This window comes from Gigantopelta aegis, chromosome 10 (genome assembly GCF_016097555.1).
Source record: "Gigantopelta aegis isolate Gae_Host chromosome 10, Gae_host_genome, whole genome shotgun sequence".
Lineage (NCBI taxonomy): Eukaryota > Metazoa > Mollusca > Gastropoda > Neomphalida > Peltospiridae > Gigantopelta > Gigantopelta aegis.
The window spans coordinates 60,897,197-60,916,019 of NC_054708.1; the positions used below are offsets into that span (position 1 = coordinate 60,897,197).

General features: G+C 36.6%; 1 protein-coding gene across 1 annotated transcript; it reads right to left on the reverse strand.

The window, feature by feature from the left end:
* Positions 1-762: 762 nt before the first annotated feature.
* LOC121382828 (arsenite methyltransferase-like) lies at positions 763-16,881 on the reverse strand. Its single transcript, XM_041512454.1, has 9 exons — positions 16,533-16,881; positions 14,608-14,758; positions 13,519-13,655; positions 10,868-10,937; positions 9,884-9,965; positions 9,387-9,518; positions 6,433-6,572; positions 4,587-4,706; positions 763-2,357 (listed from the first exon to the last, which is right to left on the reverse strand). Exons 1-9 carry the CDS (start codon positions 16,703-16,705, stop codon positions 2,283-2,285), a joined length of 1,080 nt encoding a protein of 359 aa, XP_041368388.1. The 5' UTR covers positions 16,706-16,881; the 3' UTR covers positions 763-2,282.
* Between the last annotated feature and the right edge of the window lie 1,942 nt (positions 16,882-18,823).

Below are 18,823 nucleotides of genomic sequence, written 5' to 3' on the forward strand. Positions count from 1 at the left end.
CAAAATATTGAAAACAAAATGTACCATCCTACTGCTAGTAGCTAGTGATAAATTCCGTATGAGCTAAATTGGTAGAGTTCTGGTTCAAACTGCCTCAACGGACGTTACATTTAGCAGGGGCATTATTGTTGAAATGTTACAAATGCACGGTGTCAAGTAACCTTGTGCTTAAAACATATATGGGGTACTTGTAAAACTAAGTACTCAAATCTTGTGCAGAACTAGGGTGGTCATAGACACTACCCATTATCTCTGAAATGAGCAGCTTCACCTCCAATTTTTTCAGATTCATTTTAATGGTGAGGGGCTTAGCATTTTTATCTGGTGTATATGTCGATTGATAAACATTTTGTATAGAGAGGAAACCTACATTTTTCTATTAATAGCAAGGTTCTTTTATATGCACCATCCATCCCACAAACAAGATAACACATACCATGGCCTCCGATATACTGGTCATGCAGGTGATTCAACTATGAAATGGTAGGTTCAGTAGTCAATACTGAAAAAACATTAATCATAAAACTAGTGTTTGTTATAGCATAAAAATCGAGGACAATTTTATACAATTACTATAGACTGATACAACTTTTGAAATAAACTTTAAAATATTCAACAAACAAAACCATTTAAAAGTCTTTTGAAATAAACTTTAAAATATTCAACAAACAAAACCATTTAAAAGTCTTTTGAAATAAACTTTAAAATATTCAACAAACAAAACCATTTAAAAGTCTTTAAACAATGAAGAACTAGGACACGTTTATAGATGGAATGTTTATTCTGTTACAAAAGTTTCTTCATATTTGTGTTAACAAACTTGTAATTATATATCAAAGCATATATCATGGACATGATTAAAATATTGCTGAAAGACAATGAGGGCCATTCTACAATTGTACAACTGATATTAATTAAAGAAAACCAGTGTACTGATCAATGAATTTAGGACCAAAACATACCGTTATCCTGAAGTCAAATGCTTACATTTCAAATCCGAATAGTAAGTATATGAAGAATAAACTAAGTCTTTATGTATACACTCGTATATTAATGGCAATGACAATGTTCAATGACATCTCAGCACATTTTAAACTGTGGCTATTTGATATCTCACATATACTATTTTACCACTTTCTAAATAATGATAGGAGAGCCTATGCTGCCACAATGGCAACTACCGAATAGCAGAAAAGAGGTTTTTTAATACACACTTCCCCATATGGCAACTACCAAATTGCAGTAAGCTAGTTCCCCATAGACAGTACATACCACTGCTTTTGATGTACTTGTGGGGCACTTGTTGGTACAGAAAAACCCTGAGGGGTAATTTGGGATTATTAATTCTATTACCCATCACATCTCCAGTAAGCTCTCTACCACTGAGCTACATCCCACCCCCATTAACGGCAATAAGCATTTTCTGACAAACTGAAAATCATCCTTATAAAATTAACACTTTTTCAAAGACGACCATTTAAAGTATATTGGTATGTTAATAAGTTATTACTTTCCAACATGTTCAAGCGAAGTGAGAGGGGTCATAACCTGAGGGCTGTATTCAGTACATATATAAAATTTTAAAATATTTGTAAAAAAGAAATATCGAATATGTCTAGGGATAAAATTTGGACAGTTTCACGACCCACTCCTTATTTTCAATTTTAAGATCCTAATTACGATTCAATATGTCCAGTTAATAGATGTCACTTTTCATGTGTGCTCGTGTCCAGTTCAACACCTCTTCTTCCTGTAAGCTTCTATTTATGGCAAATTCATTCAGGAAAATATATAGCACTAAATATTATGCTATACCATGAACAGATTAAAAATCTACAAATGCAAACTAGTTGTTTTTTGTAAAGACATTATATATTATTTCATTTGTGTCCCTTTTTTATTGCAAACCATCACTAAGCAGAGAGTAACTAAGACAATTTTGCTTAGATACAATCTTCTGTAATACCACAGGCCTCAACATCTAAAATCAATTTAACCCGACATTGGGAGATGCTATTTTGGTTTGCAAAACCTGTTTTATTTTTAAACAAACTAAAAAAATACATTGCTAGTACTGATTGTTCTTGTAATTTGTAGAAGTCTTTGTGAGTAGATTAATAATTTTATAATGGTAAATGTATGGGATTCATAGTAACCAGCTACCATTGTGGATAAAATGGAAAGTCTTTGATTTAATCCAGTAGCTTATGTCATGGAAATAAAATGATTACTACTGTGGTTATTAATTACATAGCACTAATCAGGTGAGAAATGTCTGATGCCTAGCAACAACAGGGAGAGGCTGGTAATTTGCCATCTTTCTTCAGGATTTCCATGTACTCAAATGGATTCAATTCCTAGAAAAGATAAAGTAGATATAAGACATTTGTAAATATTAAACATCATCAAGAAGACCAAAAAATTATTTTGTCAATCTGCAATCTGGCCTAAAGAAAATTGTGCATTTCCCGGAATGTGCCGAAAAAAATTAGGCAGGGTTGGTTTGGGTTTTTTATTCACCACAACACAATTTTTCTGTCTGTTTCATAACTGTTTAAGATAACTTCATAAATTATTATGTGTACAGTCTTTTGCTATGAAGGAGCTTTCATTTTCAATACAAAAAAACTTACCATGGAAACAAACAGCCAGAATGATCAAATTCACAACTCCAAAACCATTCAAGATAACTTCATCAAACTTTGTACACATATCAGTCTAGTAGTTCCTTCTGCTATAAGGGAGTTTTCATTTTTTATATTACCATGGAAACAAATGGCCATAATGACCAAATTCACAGTTTCCAAAGCATAACTCCAAAACCGTTCAAGATAACTTTACAAAGTGTACATAAATCAATCTAGTGGTCTAGTTGTGCTTTTGCTATGAGGGAGTGTTCACTGCTGATATTTTTCCATTTCATTCATCGTTTCCAGAGCACAACTCCGAAACTGTTTGTGAGCTTTGTACACTTGTCAGTCTAGTGGTCTAATAATGCCTTTTGCTATGATGGAATTTTCATTTTCAAAAGTGTGGTTTCCATTTCAATAGCAATCGCCACTTTAGGTCCAAATAAAATGTTTTCACCTACATATTATTTTTTTTTTTAAATTAAAAAAAAAAGTTATGGTTTTTTACCACTGAAACAACAATAAAACAATAACATTTTTCATCATTCATCAAACTTGTAATGCATTCAAGAACAAAAAAGTACATAATATTGCATCATATGGGTGTTTTATTAATACCATGCACAAGTTATTGTTACATAAGCTTTCAAAAGCTTTAAGTGTTGTTGCCAGCCGACTCTCTTCTTCAAGAAAACCCGCTAATACGTGGCAATACCCGGTATACATGCTGAAAACACTGGCTTACCATGTTTGTAGTGGGGACACAACACAGCTTGTCAGCCGGCTGTAACTTGACTTACCATGTTTGTAGTGGGGACACAACACATCTTGCCAGCTGGCTGTAACTTGACTTACCATGTTTGTAGTGGGGACACAATACATCTTGCCAGGAGGCTGTAACTTGACTTACCATGTTTGTAGTGGGGGCACAACACAGCTTGCCAGGCGGCTGGAACTTGACTTACCATGTTTGTAGTGGGGACACAATACATCTTGCCAGGAGGCTGTAACTTGACTTACCATGTTTGTAGTGGGGGTACAACACAGCTTGCCAGCCGGCTGGAACTTGACTTACCATGTTTGTAGTGGGGACACGATACATCTTGCCAGGAGGCTGTAACTTGACTTACCATCTTTGTAGTGGGGACACAATACATCTTGCCAGGAGGCTGTAACTTGACTTACCATGTTTGTAGTGGGGGCACAACACAGCTTGCCAGCCGGCTGCAACTTGACGTACCATGTTTGTAGTGAGGGCACAACACAGCTTGCCAGCCGGCTGTAACTTGACTTACCATCTTTGTAGTGGGGGCACAACATGGCTTGCCAGCTGGCTGGAATTTGACGTACCATGTTTGTAGTGGGGGCACAACATGGCTTGCCAGCCGGCTGTAACTTGACTTACCATCTTTGTAGTGGGGGCACAACACAGCTTGCCAGCCGGCTGTAACGTGACTTACCATCTTTGTAGTGGGGGCACAACATGGCTTGCCAGCTGGCTGGAATTTGACGTACCATGTTTGTAGTGGGGGCACAACACAGCTTGCCAGCCGGCTGTAACTTGACTTACCATCTTTGTAGGGGGGGCACAACATGGCTTGCCAGCTGGCTGGAATTTGACGTACCATGTTTGTAGTGGGGGCACAACACAGCTTGCCAGCCGGCTGTAACTTAACTTACCATCTTTGTAGTGGGGGCACAACATGGCTTGCCAGCTGGCTGGAATTTGACGTACCATGTTTGTAGTGGGGGCACAACACAGCTTGCCAGCCGGCTGTAACTTGACTTACCATCTTTGTAGTGGGGGCACAACATGGCTTGCCAGCCAGCTGAGATTTGACTTAACCATATTTGTAGTGAGGGCACAACACAGCTTGCCAGCCGGCTGTAACTTGACTTACCATCTTTGTAGTGGGGGCACAACATGGCTTGCCAGCCGGCTGTAACTTGACTTACCATCTTTGTAGTGGGGGCACAACATGGCTTGCCAGCCGGCTGAAACTCAAACTCTTCCTTGTATCTGGAGCTGTCTAAAATAGTCGACAGTTCACTGTCAACAGGTACAACATCTCCTTTCTGAAACCAGTAAAAATAATAATTTATCATTCTTCATCTTAAACATACCTGAAATGTATGCAAACAATTAAGTACTAAAATAAAAATTTAAAAGGTCAGCCATATTTAAATAGCGTGACTGTATGCCTATACATCATTAACATGTTAAACCCCCAATGACGTGCATTGAGTACAGCTACTTCCAATTATTGGTACACCAACGTTCAGTTAGGACGCACTTCAAACCCATTCCACATCCATATGCAGGGAACATTTTATTCAGAATCGCGTTGTGATTCACTATGCAAATTTGAGAGATTTTTAAAACATTAAACAGTAGTTGCTAACAAATTTTCAGTTGACTAGATCTCTAATTAAGATTTTTAAAACAAATTGTTCCCTAATATGTGAAAGTTGGAATTCACTACCAGTTTTGTTCCGTTTGGGTTTTTATTTGTGTCTGTCAATATTGAATTACAGAATGCATTTCAATTCTCTTCCAGTTATCATGTCACAAAGCAATGATAATAGTATTACAGTCCCAGACATGTCAATTCTATGCAGGGCTTCTAGATTATGGTAACCCCACTCCCATGGCTAGTGATATTCAGTGCTAGGCTAGTAAATAACTATCATCACCATGCCCAATGGCTAATGAAAAAAAGTAGTAAAATGCTGCATTTAAGTCTATTATGAAGAATTAAAATGAATATCCTGCCCCCACCCCCAATCTTAGTGTTTTTAAGCTCTATCTCTCTGTTTAGGTGACATAATTATTTGATTATTAATATTAGTAAAATTATATCAACTTAAAGTAAAGTAGACTAGTGAATTTTTAATTGTGGCTAGTAAATTTTTTAAATCACTGATCCCATGGCTAGCAGATTTTGTAAATTGTAAAAAAATTCTAAAATTCTAAAATTCTAGAAGCCTTGTTCTATGAAAGCAACTAGACCTTCCTGTTGTGTTGTAACCGTATTTGACATACACACATCACTCCGCTTCAGTGCATTTTAGAAGCTGGCGTGTTAACAGGTAATGTCAAGGAATCCACTTCCAGTTTAAAACACGTTAATGCACATTCGGGAAAACAAATATGGTGTGCCAACAGCATTAATTTAACATCACAAAATGACGAAAAAGCTTAGTCCATGACCTCATTCCAGCACAAATACTTTGCCACTTTTGTTAGTCCTCCAACAGTCCAACCAGTAACTTTGGGTATAGCTTTATCATGTAGCATCATAGATCAAGTTTCACTTTCATGGCAATTTACCCATTTTTGACAGATTTATGGCCCTTAAACTGAAGGGATAAGAAAATATTCAATGCAATGAGAGATGGCAAAATACATATTGCAGGCCTAAACACAAACTGAGGACACGGTCTCCTCTTCTAACATTTGATCCTGGCATGGTGGCCATAAGAGATCAAGTATTAAAAATGTAACAAAATGTAGCAAAGTAAATAATATGAAATATCTATCACTTAGTTTTTTTTCAAAAACAAAGACAAAAGGTTAGCAGTTAAGCTGTATCTTAACCGGCTGCGAGCGACTATTTTAGAAATAATTTATTTCAATTGCAGTATACTAACCGGACATGTGCGACGCATGCGGTTAGGATGTGGCAATTGAAATCAATGATTTCTAAAATAATAATAAGGATACAGCTTTATTACTGATTATATGACATCACACACGGTCATAATGTCTAAAGTCCAATTATGACAACTTGACACAATTTACCTTAAAGGTTGCTGCAAAGTCAAACTTGAGTTCTGATTCATGTCCTGTTATCTCCCCGTTGTAGATGACTTGGCGGGCTGGTTGCTTGGTTTCGGGTAACTTGAAAAGTCTGTATGCGGCCGACACAAACTGAGCATCCCCTGTAAAAGTGGACAAATGTTTTAAATACAAGAGAAGATGTTGCTGAATACATGCAACACGTTTTAAGACAATTTGTACATATTTTTTAACAATTATCTAGCTATCGATGAAAAACACACACTTTTACCACAGCACAAATTTGCTCCAGATTTTAGTGCTTTGCAACAAATGTTCCTGTTCTCGTTCTTTGTTGAAACGTGCACAGGAATACCCTACTTTTTAACACCCTTCAAAGTTATCTGCAATTTTGTACATGAGGAGGAAATGTTTTGACAATAAAAAATGTTTTAAATAAATAGGAGAAACTACACTGTAAATTCTATTATGTTAAACTGTGGTTAATATGTACAAGAAGTATGTCATCAGGATAAGTGTAAACGTCAATTTTAACTAAATATTGATGGGCCTATTTGAACTGGTAAATACCATACTATGGACATATACTACTCAAAAGAATTTAAGGGTCAGACGATATTTTCGACATTATTTTGTGAATGTCAGTTATATTAGCTAGACCATAATGTCACGCATGGTATTGTTCCATTTTGACGAAAGTGGGTCTAAGCAACCCATAAATGAATTAAAATCCACTGTCACTGACACTGTCGACTAGTTCTAATGGCGAAAACATGCTTACATTTGCACGTAAATTAGGGCGAAAGCGAAAGGTCTGCTAAGTTCCCATAACTTGCTTTTTCACAAAGCGCTTCATTTGCACGTGTATTCCATGTTCCCAATGCTGAATTTCCGTATAATTGGAGCTTGCGTTCGTGTACGGTGCACACTCCAAATTCGACAATGGTACGACTTCAACTGACTATCGAAGATCGAGGAAGGGCTATTGCTTGGCTTCAGGATGGCAATACGCAAAGAAATGTTGCTCTGAGACTTGGTGTCAGTCAGAGTGTCGTTGGCCGACTGTGGCAACGATACCAAGCAACAAATTCTGTTCGAAATCGTCCACGTTCGGGGAGACCCCGAAGCACTACAAATAGAGAGGACCGCTACATCACCAATATGGCTCTACGTCAACGCACAACCACTGCACGCCGATTACGTGACAATCTGCGGACTGCGACTGGAACTCGAGTGTCTGATCAAACCATACGCAATCGTCTGAGAGCCAATAATCTACGCTGCCGTCGCCAGGCTGTTCGACCACCACTCCTACCACGTCACAGAACGGCCAGATGTCACTGGTGCACGCTTCATCTGCGGTGGCAACGTGTTCAGTGGGGTCGAGTGATGTTCACTGATGAGTCCAGGTTTAGTCTCCTGTTCAACGACGGTCGGGTTCGTGTCTACAGACGTCCTGGGGAGCGCTTCGCTGACGTTAACGTTAGACAACGTCACCGGTTCGGTGGTGGCAGCGTCATGATGTGGGGCGGCATCTCTATCCACCACAAGACCCCCCTCTATGTGGTGGATGGCAATCTGAATGGAATCCGCTATCTGAATGAGATTATCCGGCCGTTGGTTCTCCCAGGCCTTCAGCAGATTGGCGGCAGGGCAGTTCTGTAGGATGACAATGCCAGACCCCACCGCACCAGGGTGGTAACGGACTTTCTCAGACAACAAGGTATCGCCAGGATGGATTGGCCAGCATATTCGCCTGACTTGGCCCCAATAGAGCACGCCTGGGATGAATTAGGCAGGAGAGTTCGGGATAACCATGCCCCTCCGGCCAACCTTCATGATCTGGGTCAACTTCTTATGGCAGAGTGGCAGGCCATTCCCCAAGAGTTCTTCAGACGTCTGATCAACAGCATGAGGCAACAATGTGTCGAGTGTATTCGTGCCAGGGGTGGATTCACACACTATTAAACGAATGTTCTAATGTGTAAAATCCATGTTTGACAACCTTCAACTTTGACGGCATGTCATGTGACTTTCTTGTATACAGTGACGTTTATTTGTGGGTTTTTGTAAATATGGAACAATAAATAAAAAATTTGGTGTAGTTTACATCATCAATCTAATACACTCTGAAACTTATTTGGTTATAAATTTTTGACCCTTAAATTCTTTTGAGTAGTATACATTATACATTGCATGCTAAACAAAAACTACAAAATATATATGATGTAACCCAGTAGTAAAGTACTCGCTTGATGCGCGGTTGGTTTAGGATCGATCCCAGTCAGTGGCCCCATTGGGCTATTTCTCGTTCCAGCCAGTGCTCCACAACTGGTGTAACAAAGGCTGTGATATGTACTATCCTGTCTATGGGATGGTGCATATAAAAGATCCCTTGCTGCTAATCGAAAAGAGCAGCCCATGAAGTGGCGACAGTAGGTTTCCTCTCTCCATATCTGTGTGGTCCGTAACCATATGTCCCGACGCCATAAAACCATAAATAAAATATGTTGAGTGTGTCGTTAAATAAAACATTTCCTTCCTTCCTTTCTACCTATGAACTCTAAAATGCATTTACCAGTTTCATATAATGTGTGTATTTATTACTGCAAACAAGAAGTTTGTTTTGCTTAACGACATCACTAGAGCACATTGGTTTATTAATCATCAGCTATTGGATGTCAAATATATGGTCATTTTGACACAGTCATAGAGAGGAAACCCACTACATTTTTCCATTAGTAGCAAGGGATCTTTTAAAGCACCATCCCACAGATAGTATAACACATACCACAGCCTTTGATATACCAGTCGTGGTGCACTGGCTGGAATGAGAAATAGACCAAAGGCCCACCAACGGGAATCGATCCCAGACTGACCGTGTATCAAGCGAGTGCTTTACCACTGGGCTACATCATGCCCTCTGCAAACAAGAAGGAAAATAAATCTGAATTTACCTAAGATCTCTTTGAAGTCTGGTCGCGTGATGGGAACTGGTGATACGGAAACCATCCTGGGTGTACTGAATCCAACCTCTTTGGCCAGACTAAACAACTCTTTCCAAAACAACGCACCAGAAATACACTCACCTGTAACGAGTAATTTACAATACAAATATTTATCAAAGTAACCATCAAATCAAAAAGGAATAAAACTCATATTACTAACCTTTCTAAGTTATTAAATAAACAGTCACTGTGGTATTCTGGCATAATCAGAGAAAAACTAAATATATTTGTTTTTAACATGGATTTTATTATAATTAATAAAATATTAAAATATGTGTAACATTAAAAACCTGAAACCTTTATTTAGCTTTATATATATGAATTGAAATTCTGACAATTCAATTATTCCCATTTAGTTGGGGGGGGGGTAAAAAGACATTGCTATCATATTTACTCCTTTTTTAATGATTAAATTAGCAAAACAAAAATGAAGAGAACTCGCTTACCCCACAAGACTTTGTGTTTTCGTGCCGATTCCGGGAGGGTCTGGTCACAGTAGATATCACTGAAATACACCTCACCACCAACCTGAAGAAAAAAGGACAGAACGTTTTACTTAGTGACAGCCCAGCACATAGTTTTTTTCCCAGCTATTATGTATCTAATGTGGTCTGTAGAATATAGTCTGTTTTTACTGATTAACAGCAGAAGATCTGGAATATGCACTTTCCCAAAGACAGGTGTCATCTTCAGAATTCAATATATCCCATCTATTTTGTAATGGGTCTGAAGAGAAAGTGTTGAAAAACCCACACCAGTACCCTGAAAACTCATTGTATTGTGCCTAATTTCCACACAGCAATCATCAGTTGCTATGTCACATGAATTTGTTACATTCTTGACTGTTTATCTCAACTAGGGGTGTCATGATACACCTACCTCACGATACGATACATAGCCCATGATACGATACGTAGGAATCGATACGTAGGAATCGATACATAGTCAACACAGAAATTGATACACAAGCAAGGATATTGTGTATTTTATTATCAGCAGTAGTATTGAGATGTGTCGGTGTATTGACACCCCTAATCGCAACATAATTTTATTTATTTATATTGTAATGAATGCATGGGATCACAATTTACATCTAGAGACGACACATCAACAAACATCTAAAACAAAATTTAACTGATAAATAATTTTGATTTAAAAGCCAAAAATTGTGAAAGGAGCCTTTTTTTTCACCCTTTAGAGAGGTTATAAATGTTCTGTACCGTTATTTCAAAAGGGACCGTTTTGAGGGAATTCTGGTTTACAAGGGTCTGGTTTTAAGGGGTTTCACTTTAGTAGTACTATAATACATAGGGCACTAGCCTTTTGAAGCTTCTGTGGGGGCTAGCAACTTTCTCAAATGTTTGTCAAAAATGGTAAATCTAAACTGAATGAATATGGCTGAAGTTACCAGTTCTGTTGATGACAAGTACCTTTAGAACTTTGTAGGCTTCTCGCAGCACTGATTTCTTGTCGGGAGACAAATTCACCACACAGTTGGAGCTGAAAAACAGTTTCAAATTTCGTAAACATTGGTGGATCCAGAAATGTGTTATCACGCAGTGTCCTGTGACCTCTCCCCCCACCCCCCAATTTAAAGTGCCTCTTTAACAGGTTGTGCTATATGTGCATGCTCTAGGTTCTAACAAATATCAATTAAGCAATCAAAATTAAATGGAAACGTATAATATTTGTTATAAAATAACTGAAGTACACATTATTCAATACGTTTATTAAGTGCTTTGTTGTTATATAGTTATTTCAGTTTCGAATGTGAACGGAATTTGTTGACATCTCATAGGCCTCATCGCAGTGACTAGGCAGTCATGAATTTTATTTTTCTGTGGTAATTTTTTTTAACGTACATTTAACCAAATGATTTTTTTCAACTAGGCTTCGTGGAAAGATATCAACTGTATTTTATTTCCAAATGAAATTGCAGCATGTCAGAAAGTATGATGCCCCATCCCCAATCCAAGTGCTTATAAATTGCATCACTTTATCCACATTTGATTGTAGCAACAGTTGTTATTTGCTGGTTATATTACTTTTTTATATTTAATAGTGAACATAATACATGAGACTTACCTCAATCCAAACCCCTGTAAGCTGAATACCCATGGTTTGTGCTATCCTGCCTGTGGGAAGTGCAAATAAAAGATCCCTTGCTGCTAATCAGAAGAGTAGCCCATGTAGTGGCGACAGCGGGTTTCCTCTCAAAAAAATCTGTGTGGTCCTTAACCATATGTCTGACGCCATATAACCGTAAATAAAATGTGTTGAGTGTGTCGTTAAATAAAACAATTCTTTCTTTCTGTCATTCTTGTTGGTCCGAAGCATCTGTACTGTCTGTTTCTATTACTGAAACAAATTTAATTTATTGGCAGTATTTCTGCACACGTTTATTTGTCTACATCAATCAAATGATGTGCATTTTGATTCTCAAAAGACTTGAACCGGTCCCAAATTTAATAATAATTGTTCAGTTGGATGAATGAATGAATGAATGTTTAATGACACCCCAGCACTAAAAATACACTGGCTATTGGGTGTTGTCAGTAGCATGTCCCACTGTTATTTGTTTCTCCATCAGTAGCCAGTAATAGAAATTGTGAATATACTATTTGCGTCACTTTTCAATTGGACCTGCCCAGGCATTGATATCTTGTACATGATTAAAAAAACCAAGAAAAAGCAAATAAAAGTGTAGTCAGTATGTCTTGTCTTTCACATGTCTGTGATTTTAAAGTCTGCCATCCCCTGTCAAAGAAGTCGGACCTACGGTAGTATCAGTCCTCTACCACTAGACTAGACATTTGTTCAAAACTGCCAAGCCGGTCACAAGATTAAACAGTTGTTAACAAGAACACCATTATTGGTCAAAAAGCTATCACAGTATTACACTCTAATTAAAATGTTAAAAACCCAGTTTGCAACTGGTTACAATCAATTGAAATATCAGTGTAATCAACACCCATGTATGGAGTCCTGTCGGCTCAAGTGTCTGAGTCCAACAGTGTTGGCAAGAGGCCTTTGTTAAATAAACATTGCTTTGAAATAGCATAACATGCACTGAAATAATCTATAAATGTATATGTTGACTGTTCACCAATGATAATAAAGATCTTGAAAAGTACTAATGGTTTCAAAATTTTTTTGTTGTGGTGAATAGCTACACTGGTTATCACTAGAGCTAGTAGAGGTGAAATTCATCCAATCAGAGACGACGTTATTAATAGTTATGTTTAAATATGTGCCCGAAATAATTACATGTAGCTCAAACTGTGAAATGTCCCAACGTTGTCATCTATTATTAATTTTCTACATACAGTACTGAATACTTGTACTTTATATACAAACATAGGAGTTAAAATTCATAACTTTAAAAAATTAATTTTAATGTATACAATTCGAATTTTTTTGTTGCCAATAATTTGATGTTTATCGTTTCTGATACAAGATAAAAACATACAAATGCCACAGTGCCATAATGATAATTTTTATACTATTTGGCAAATATCACCTTTCAAGTGTTAGTTTATACATACAGGTATATTATAATTTTTAATCCTTTCTTCTTTCCCTCTCCTCCACTGGGGTAATGATGATGTCACATGGGACCGATTGACAATTTTATTTTCCTTCACCCTTGGTTTGAAAAATTGGCCACAGAATGCCCAAGCATAATCATATACATGGTATATGCTACAAATTACATTTTCCATTTTTAAATAACCTGTACATCAATTATGATCTATTTTTCCCTGGACAAGAAAATAATAATTTTTTAAAGTTAATATTAAAGTTTGTCTTGTTTAACAACACCACTAAAGCATATTGATCACTGGCTATTGGTTGTCATGGGGGGGGGGGGGGGGGGGGGGGGGGGAACCCAAGAGTCCACTCTACCAAATGAGCTGGATCCCACCTATTACACTTTTTAATTCTAATCCAGTACTTTATAAACAATTCCTACTATATATACATAAACATAAACCAAACAATAAATATTATGTACAGTACTCTAATTTTTGCAAAAAGATTGTAACAAAACAAAACAGTTACGGTTTGAAATCTGACCTACATAATGATGTCAAAACTGTTCTCCTTTAATCCTGCCTCAGTGAGCTTTTCAATATATCCCTTGACGAACTCCACATTGGACTTCTTGTAGCCGAACTTGTCTCTGTGATAATCGATGTACTGATTTGCTATCTCCAGCTGAAGCAAAAACAACTCATGACTCTAGAGACCTATTCATCACCAATTGTTTATTTATTTCAAAATGGGGATTAAAAAAAAAAAAATATTCAAACTTTTATTACTATATGATTTTTATATACATACTGCAATGTTATCTAAACTGAATATAAACTGGTTGAAATGCTCAGTTGGTTATAATATATATTTTTTTTATGAAATCTGATCAGTTATTGAGTCAACGTGTTCCAAATGGTAAAGATGGTAACACATGCACACTGTAAAAAGATATCACTAATACCTCATGTAAGTACAATACATGTATAACAGATGTGCTAACAGCATATTCATATGGTCTTGTCTACAAAAGTTTATTTTCCAGAATGCTTCTAAGAGTGAGATAAGGATGCCACCCCAACAGTTTAAAAATGACAGATAAGCTGATTTAACATCTCCCAGAAGACCATTTAGTAGTACATGTGTCAACATGTATCATTCAAAAACCTAACAGAGATGCATGACTCTGCACCCCTCAGCCCCCACTAAATAGTTTGTGGTCAATGTTATTAATATGAATCATTATTTATATTCATGTCAATCCCAACCACATCCCTAAGTTGAAAATGTAAAAAGAAAAAGAAAAAAAAAGAAAAGAATTTTTTTTTTCACATCAATGCAAGATTCCATAACTTTTGCAAAGGATTGTTTTGTTTGTTTATCACTCATGAAAAGAAATCTAGTTTTACGCAACTTATTTTTTGTTCTCGCATTAAATTTAGGACCCGATTTACAATGTCGTAACGGGTTGCACAAACATTTAATTCTCAGAGGTCTGCAATCCAGGATGGTAGGACAAAGACTGAAAACAATGTGAGGAAAGACGTCAGTATGATCACCTGTTCATCTGTCATATCAATCCCAACAATGTAACCATTCTCTCCTACAACGTGAGGAAAGACGTTAATATGATCACCTGTTCATCTGTCATATCAATCCCAACAATGTAACCGTTCTCTCCCACCAGTTTGCTGAGGGCGAAGCAATCTCGACCTGTCCCACTGCCCAGGTCCAGTATCCTCATCCCCTCCACCTTCGAAGGGATCACTAAACCACACCCATAGTACCTGCAAAAGAAGGAAGGAAGGAAATGTTTTATTTAACAACGCACTCAACACATTTCATTTAAGGTTATATCAGCATCGGACATATGGTTAAGGACCACACAGATATTGAGAGAGGAAACCCGCTGTCGCCATTTTTTTTCAATTAGCAGCAAGGGATCTTTTATATGCACCATCCTACAGACAGGATAACACATACCACAGCCTCTGATGTACAGTCGTGGTGCACTGGCTGGAGCAAGAAATAGCCCAATAGGCCCACCGATGGGGATCGATTCCAGACCGACCGCGCATCGAGCGAACACTTTACCACTGGGCTACGTCCCGCCCCCTGCAAGAGAATGACATTGTGGTTTTCTCTTTGATGTTGCATATTAGTACTACAACTGTGATATCAGTTTATGACATATGACAGTAAGGAATAATAATCAGTTACGACAAATTAAATTTACAACTGATGACAAAATATCAGACGACAGTGATGGGCACAAAAGATAGAACGACCATTCTGATCACGTGACATATTTGGCGCCAAATAAGTGATTTTCCAGCTGGAAATTGCCGATACAATATAAATAAAGTAAATGTTTTTATTTTTGCTCAAATTAAATTTTACTTTTCTTGTATATATCAAACAGACAAATGGACACTGGTATCGGACATAATAAGTCTTTGTCAACATATTTCTGTACTCGCAGAAGACTTTTTTTTAATGTCGAGTGTGCAGATATAAGTCTACATAAGTTGATGTTTTCAGTGTGTGTGTCTTGGGAATGGGGTGTCAGGACAGAAACGGTTGATTGCCAACTTAAACTGTACAGAGAAGGCGCAACAGATAATTAATTGACAACTACTTATAAACAGAGTAGGCGTGGACACAGCAGTTTTAGTGATTATGTATAAATACAAGAGAACAACAGCTTTTGGATTGGTTGATAGCAGTCGGTGTCTGGGTCACCTGTGTCGGAAATAATAAACAATTAACTATGTGTGTTAATAATAGTGAAAATAATCAAATGTATTAATACAGGCCTCCGAGAATTGAGAATCTGGTGACCTATTTATCAGTTACACAGAAATAAATCCAGGTAACTTATTTCCTTTTTGCTTAACCCGTTATAACCAAGTAAATCGTGCTCCAAATTTTGCACGAACAAAAAAATTGATTAAACAAAATTAGATTTGAGCGAGCAAAAAGAAAGAAAGAAGTGTTTTATTTAACGACGCACTCAACACATTTTATTTACGGTTATATGGCGTCAGACATATGGTTAAGGACCACACAGATTTTGAGAGGAAACCCGCTGTCGCCACTACATGGGCTACTCTTCCGATTGGCAGCAAGGGATCTTTTATTTGCGCTTCCCACAGGCAGGATAGCACAAACCATGGCCTTTGTTGAACCAGTTATGGATCACTGGTCGGTGCAAGTGGTTTACACCTACCCATTGAGCCTTGCGGAGCACTCACTCAGGGTTTGGAGTCGGTATCTGGATTAAAAATCCCATGCCTCGACTGGGATCCGAACCCAGTACCTACCAGCCTGTAGACCGATGGCCTGCCACGACGCCACTGAGGCCGGTGATTTGAGCGAGCAATGCGCAAACAAAACAATCGTTATTGCAATTTTTAAGAGGCCTGTACTATAATACATAGGTCTGTACTAGAATACATAGGAAACTAGCCAAAGCTTCTGTCAGGGCTAGTGACTTCCTCAAACATTTGTCTAACACTGCTGGCCACTCACATCTATAGTAATATTGAAAAACTGTTTCACCTTTTCACCACTTCGTCATGGACATCCGCCAGCGCTTCTCGGACTGCTTTTGGCAACCCCACAGATGGTGTCTTGCAGGTTGGAGTCTTCAGATCGTCAGTGCACTTCAACTCTTTCCCATAGTAGTCCTTCACCGAATCTAGAACATGTTCATCACCAGTTGCTGCGGCCATCGTGAGATTCAGTAAATGTCCCTGTTCAGTGTTGTTTTCAGTCTATACTGATGTGTTTCTGTGCAATGATATAATAAGTACTGTTGATAATTTGCTGAGTCACCCTGTCACAATAGTTACCAATATTGCATCACAAGTACAAACTCCTGTTTTCAAAGTATGTAGCAAATTCTGGTAACCTCCTAATGGGTAGATAACGTAAGACGCAGTCATTAACTAAAAATCAATAAAAAATCATTTAAGTAGGTGTGACATAATTATAAAATAGGATAGATAGCTGGAAAGAATCATGTACTTTTAGGAATCTATACAATCAATTAATAAAATCAAAAAAATAAATGGTTTTAAATAAAAAGGAATTAAAAGAACAGATTTAATTTTTAAGGGAGGGGGGCCCCGTCCAGGAAACCTTGGCCCCCCAAAGAAACACTTAAAACCAAAAAAGTCCTGTTGAGTGATTGGGTTTGTTTTGGTTTAACCATTGCTAAAAAGGGAAATAAAAAAGAAAGGGTTCGGTAAGTTTAACCTGGAGGGGAAAAGAAAGTTAAAACAAATTACAAAGGGTCAATAATTTGCATATTCCATCTACAAAAAATTCTAAAAAATACCTTTTAACTATTTTAAGGGGGGGGTTGGGTAGTTTGAGAATTGCCCCCCTTCCCATTTAAAACCATTTGGTAAAAAAAAAAAATGTTTTTGTTATGTATAAATTTTTGGTTTTTTCTTTAAGAATATCTTAAAAACCCCAAAAGGTAAAGGGTGTTTTTTAAAGCTTTGGGAAAAGCATTTGGGACTAAATCGTAAATCCCTAACGTGTCACCGTTAAAAGGTTAGTTATGAATTCATTTAACCCTCCAAGGGCATTAAATTCACAAACCTTATTTCCAACATTTACGAAAAATATTTGTCAGAATTTTTAATTATGGTTAGGTTATGAAACCAAAATTTAACATACAAATTTTAAACTTTTTAAAACCCCAAAAATTTTAATTTGAATAATGCTAGTTTCCTTTAAAAATTGAAAATTTATATTTCTGTGAAAATTCCTCCAAACTTTTAGGGGCAAAAAAAAAAGCACACAAGACAAAATAAGGATTAAAGGGCCCTAATCCTTTTAACCAAAAGTTGGTTAAAAGGTAAAAAAATTTAAAAATTTAAAATAATTTCATTTTTCCCTCCTCAGGTTGGGTAAAAACAGTATTGTGCCACGTTTACAAAATACAAGACTCGCAAACCATATGGTAATAATTTAAACCAAAAACCCACATTTAATAGATCCAAAACCTAAGAAAAACCAAGAAAACCAACTTTTTAAGAAAATTGAACCACCACCAAACCAATAAAACTGTCAAATCTGAACTTTGAAAGGAATAAAACTTCATGATCCAAGATCCGACAAAGGGTAAAACCCGCCCTACTCCTAAAAACCAAAGCCGGGGTTGCCCGGGAAACCAAATTTAAAATAGAAAGGAAACTAATCCCCTCAAAAATTAAAATTCATAGGGAATGTCCCTTACGGGTTAACAAAATCCCAAAAGGATATAAACAAAGACCCAAAAACTTAAGGGTTATCTCCCCCTTTAGGGAAAAATTTTCCTCCATTTAAATAAAGGTAACCATTGAATCAGAAACCAAAGCAAACAAAAAGCGGTTAGAGAATGAAAACAACAATCATTTTTCTAAAAACCTGAAACAAATCATTTTTAAAAAAAAAAAAATTTTATTCCTTTATATTTAAAAAAATTAAAATTTTAAATATTTAAATTTTAAAATTAAAATTCAAAATTTTAAATTTAAAAAAACAAAAAAAAAACCAAAATCGAAAAAATAAAAAATAAATAACTAACCTTTTATTAAATAAAAAAGGGAGAAATTTAAAAAGGTAAATTTTAAATAATTTAATTTAATTTAGTATTTCCCCAAAATAAATTAAAAATTTAAATTTAATAAAAACCATATTTATAAATAAAAAAAAATTAAAAAATTTTAACAAAAAAAATCCTTTTAATTAAAAAAAAATTAGGTTTAATAAAAAAAAAAAAATTAATTTCAAAAACCAAATAAAAAAAAGAAAAAAAAAAACACACATTAACAACCTGGAAAATGCAAACAAAACAA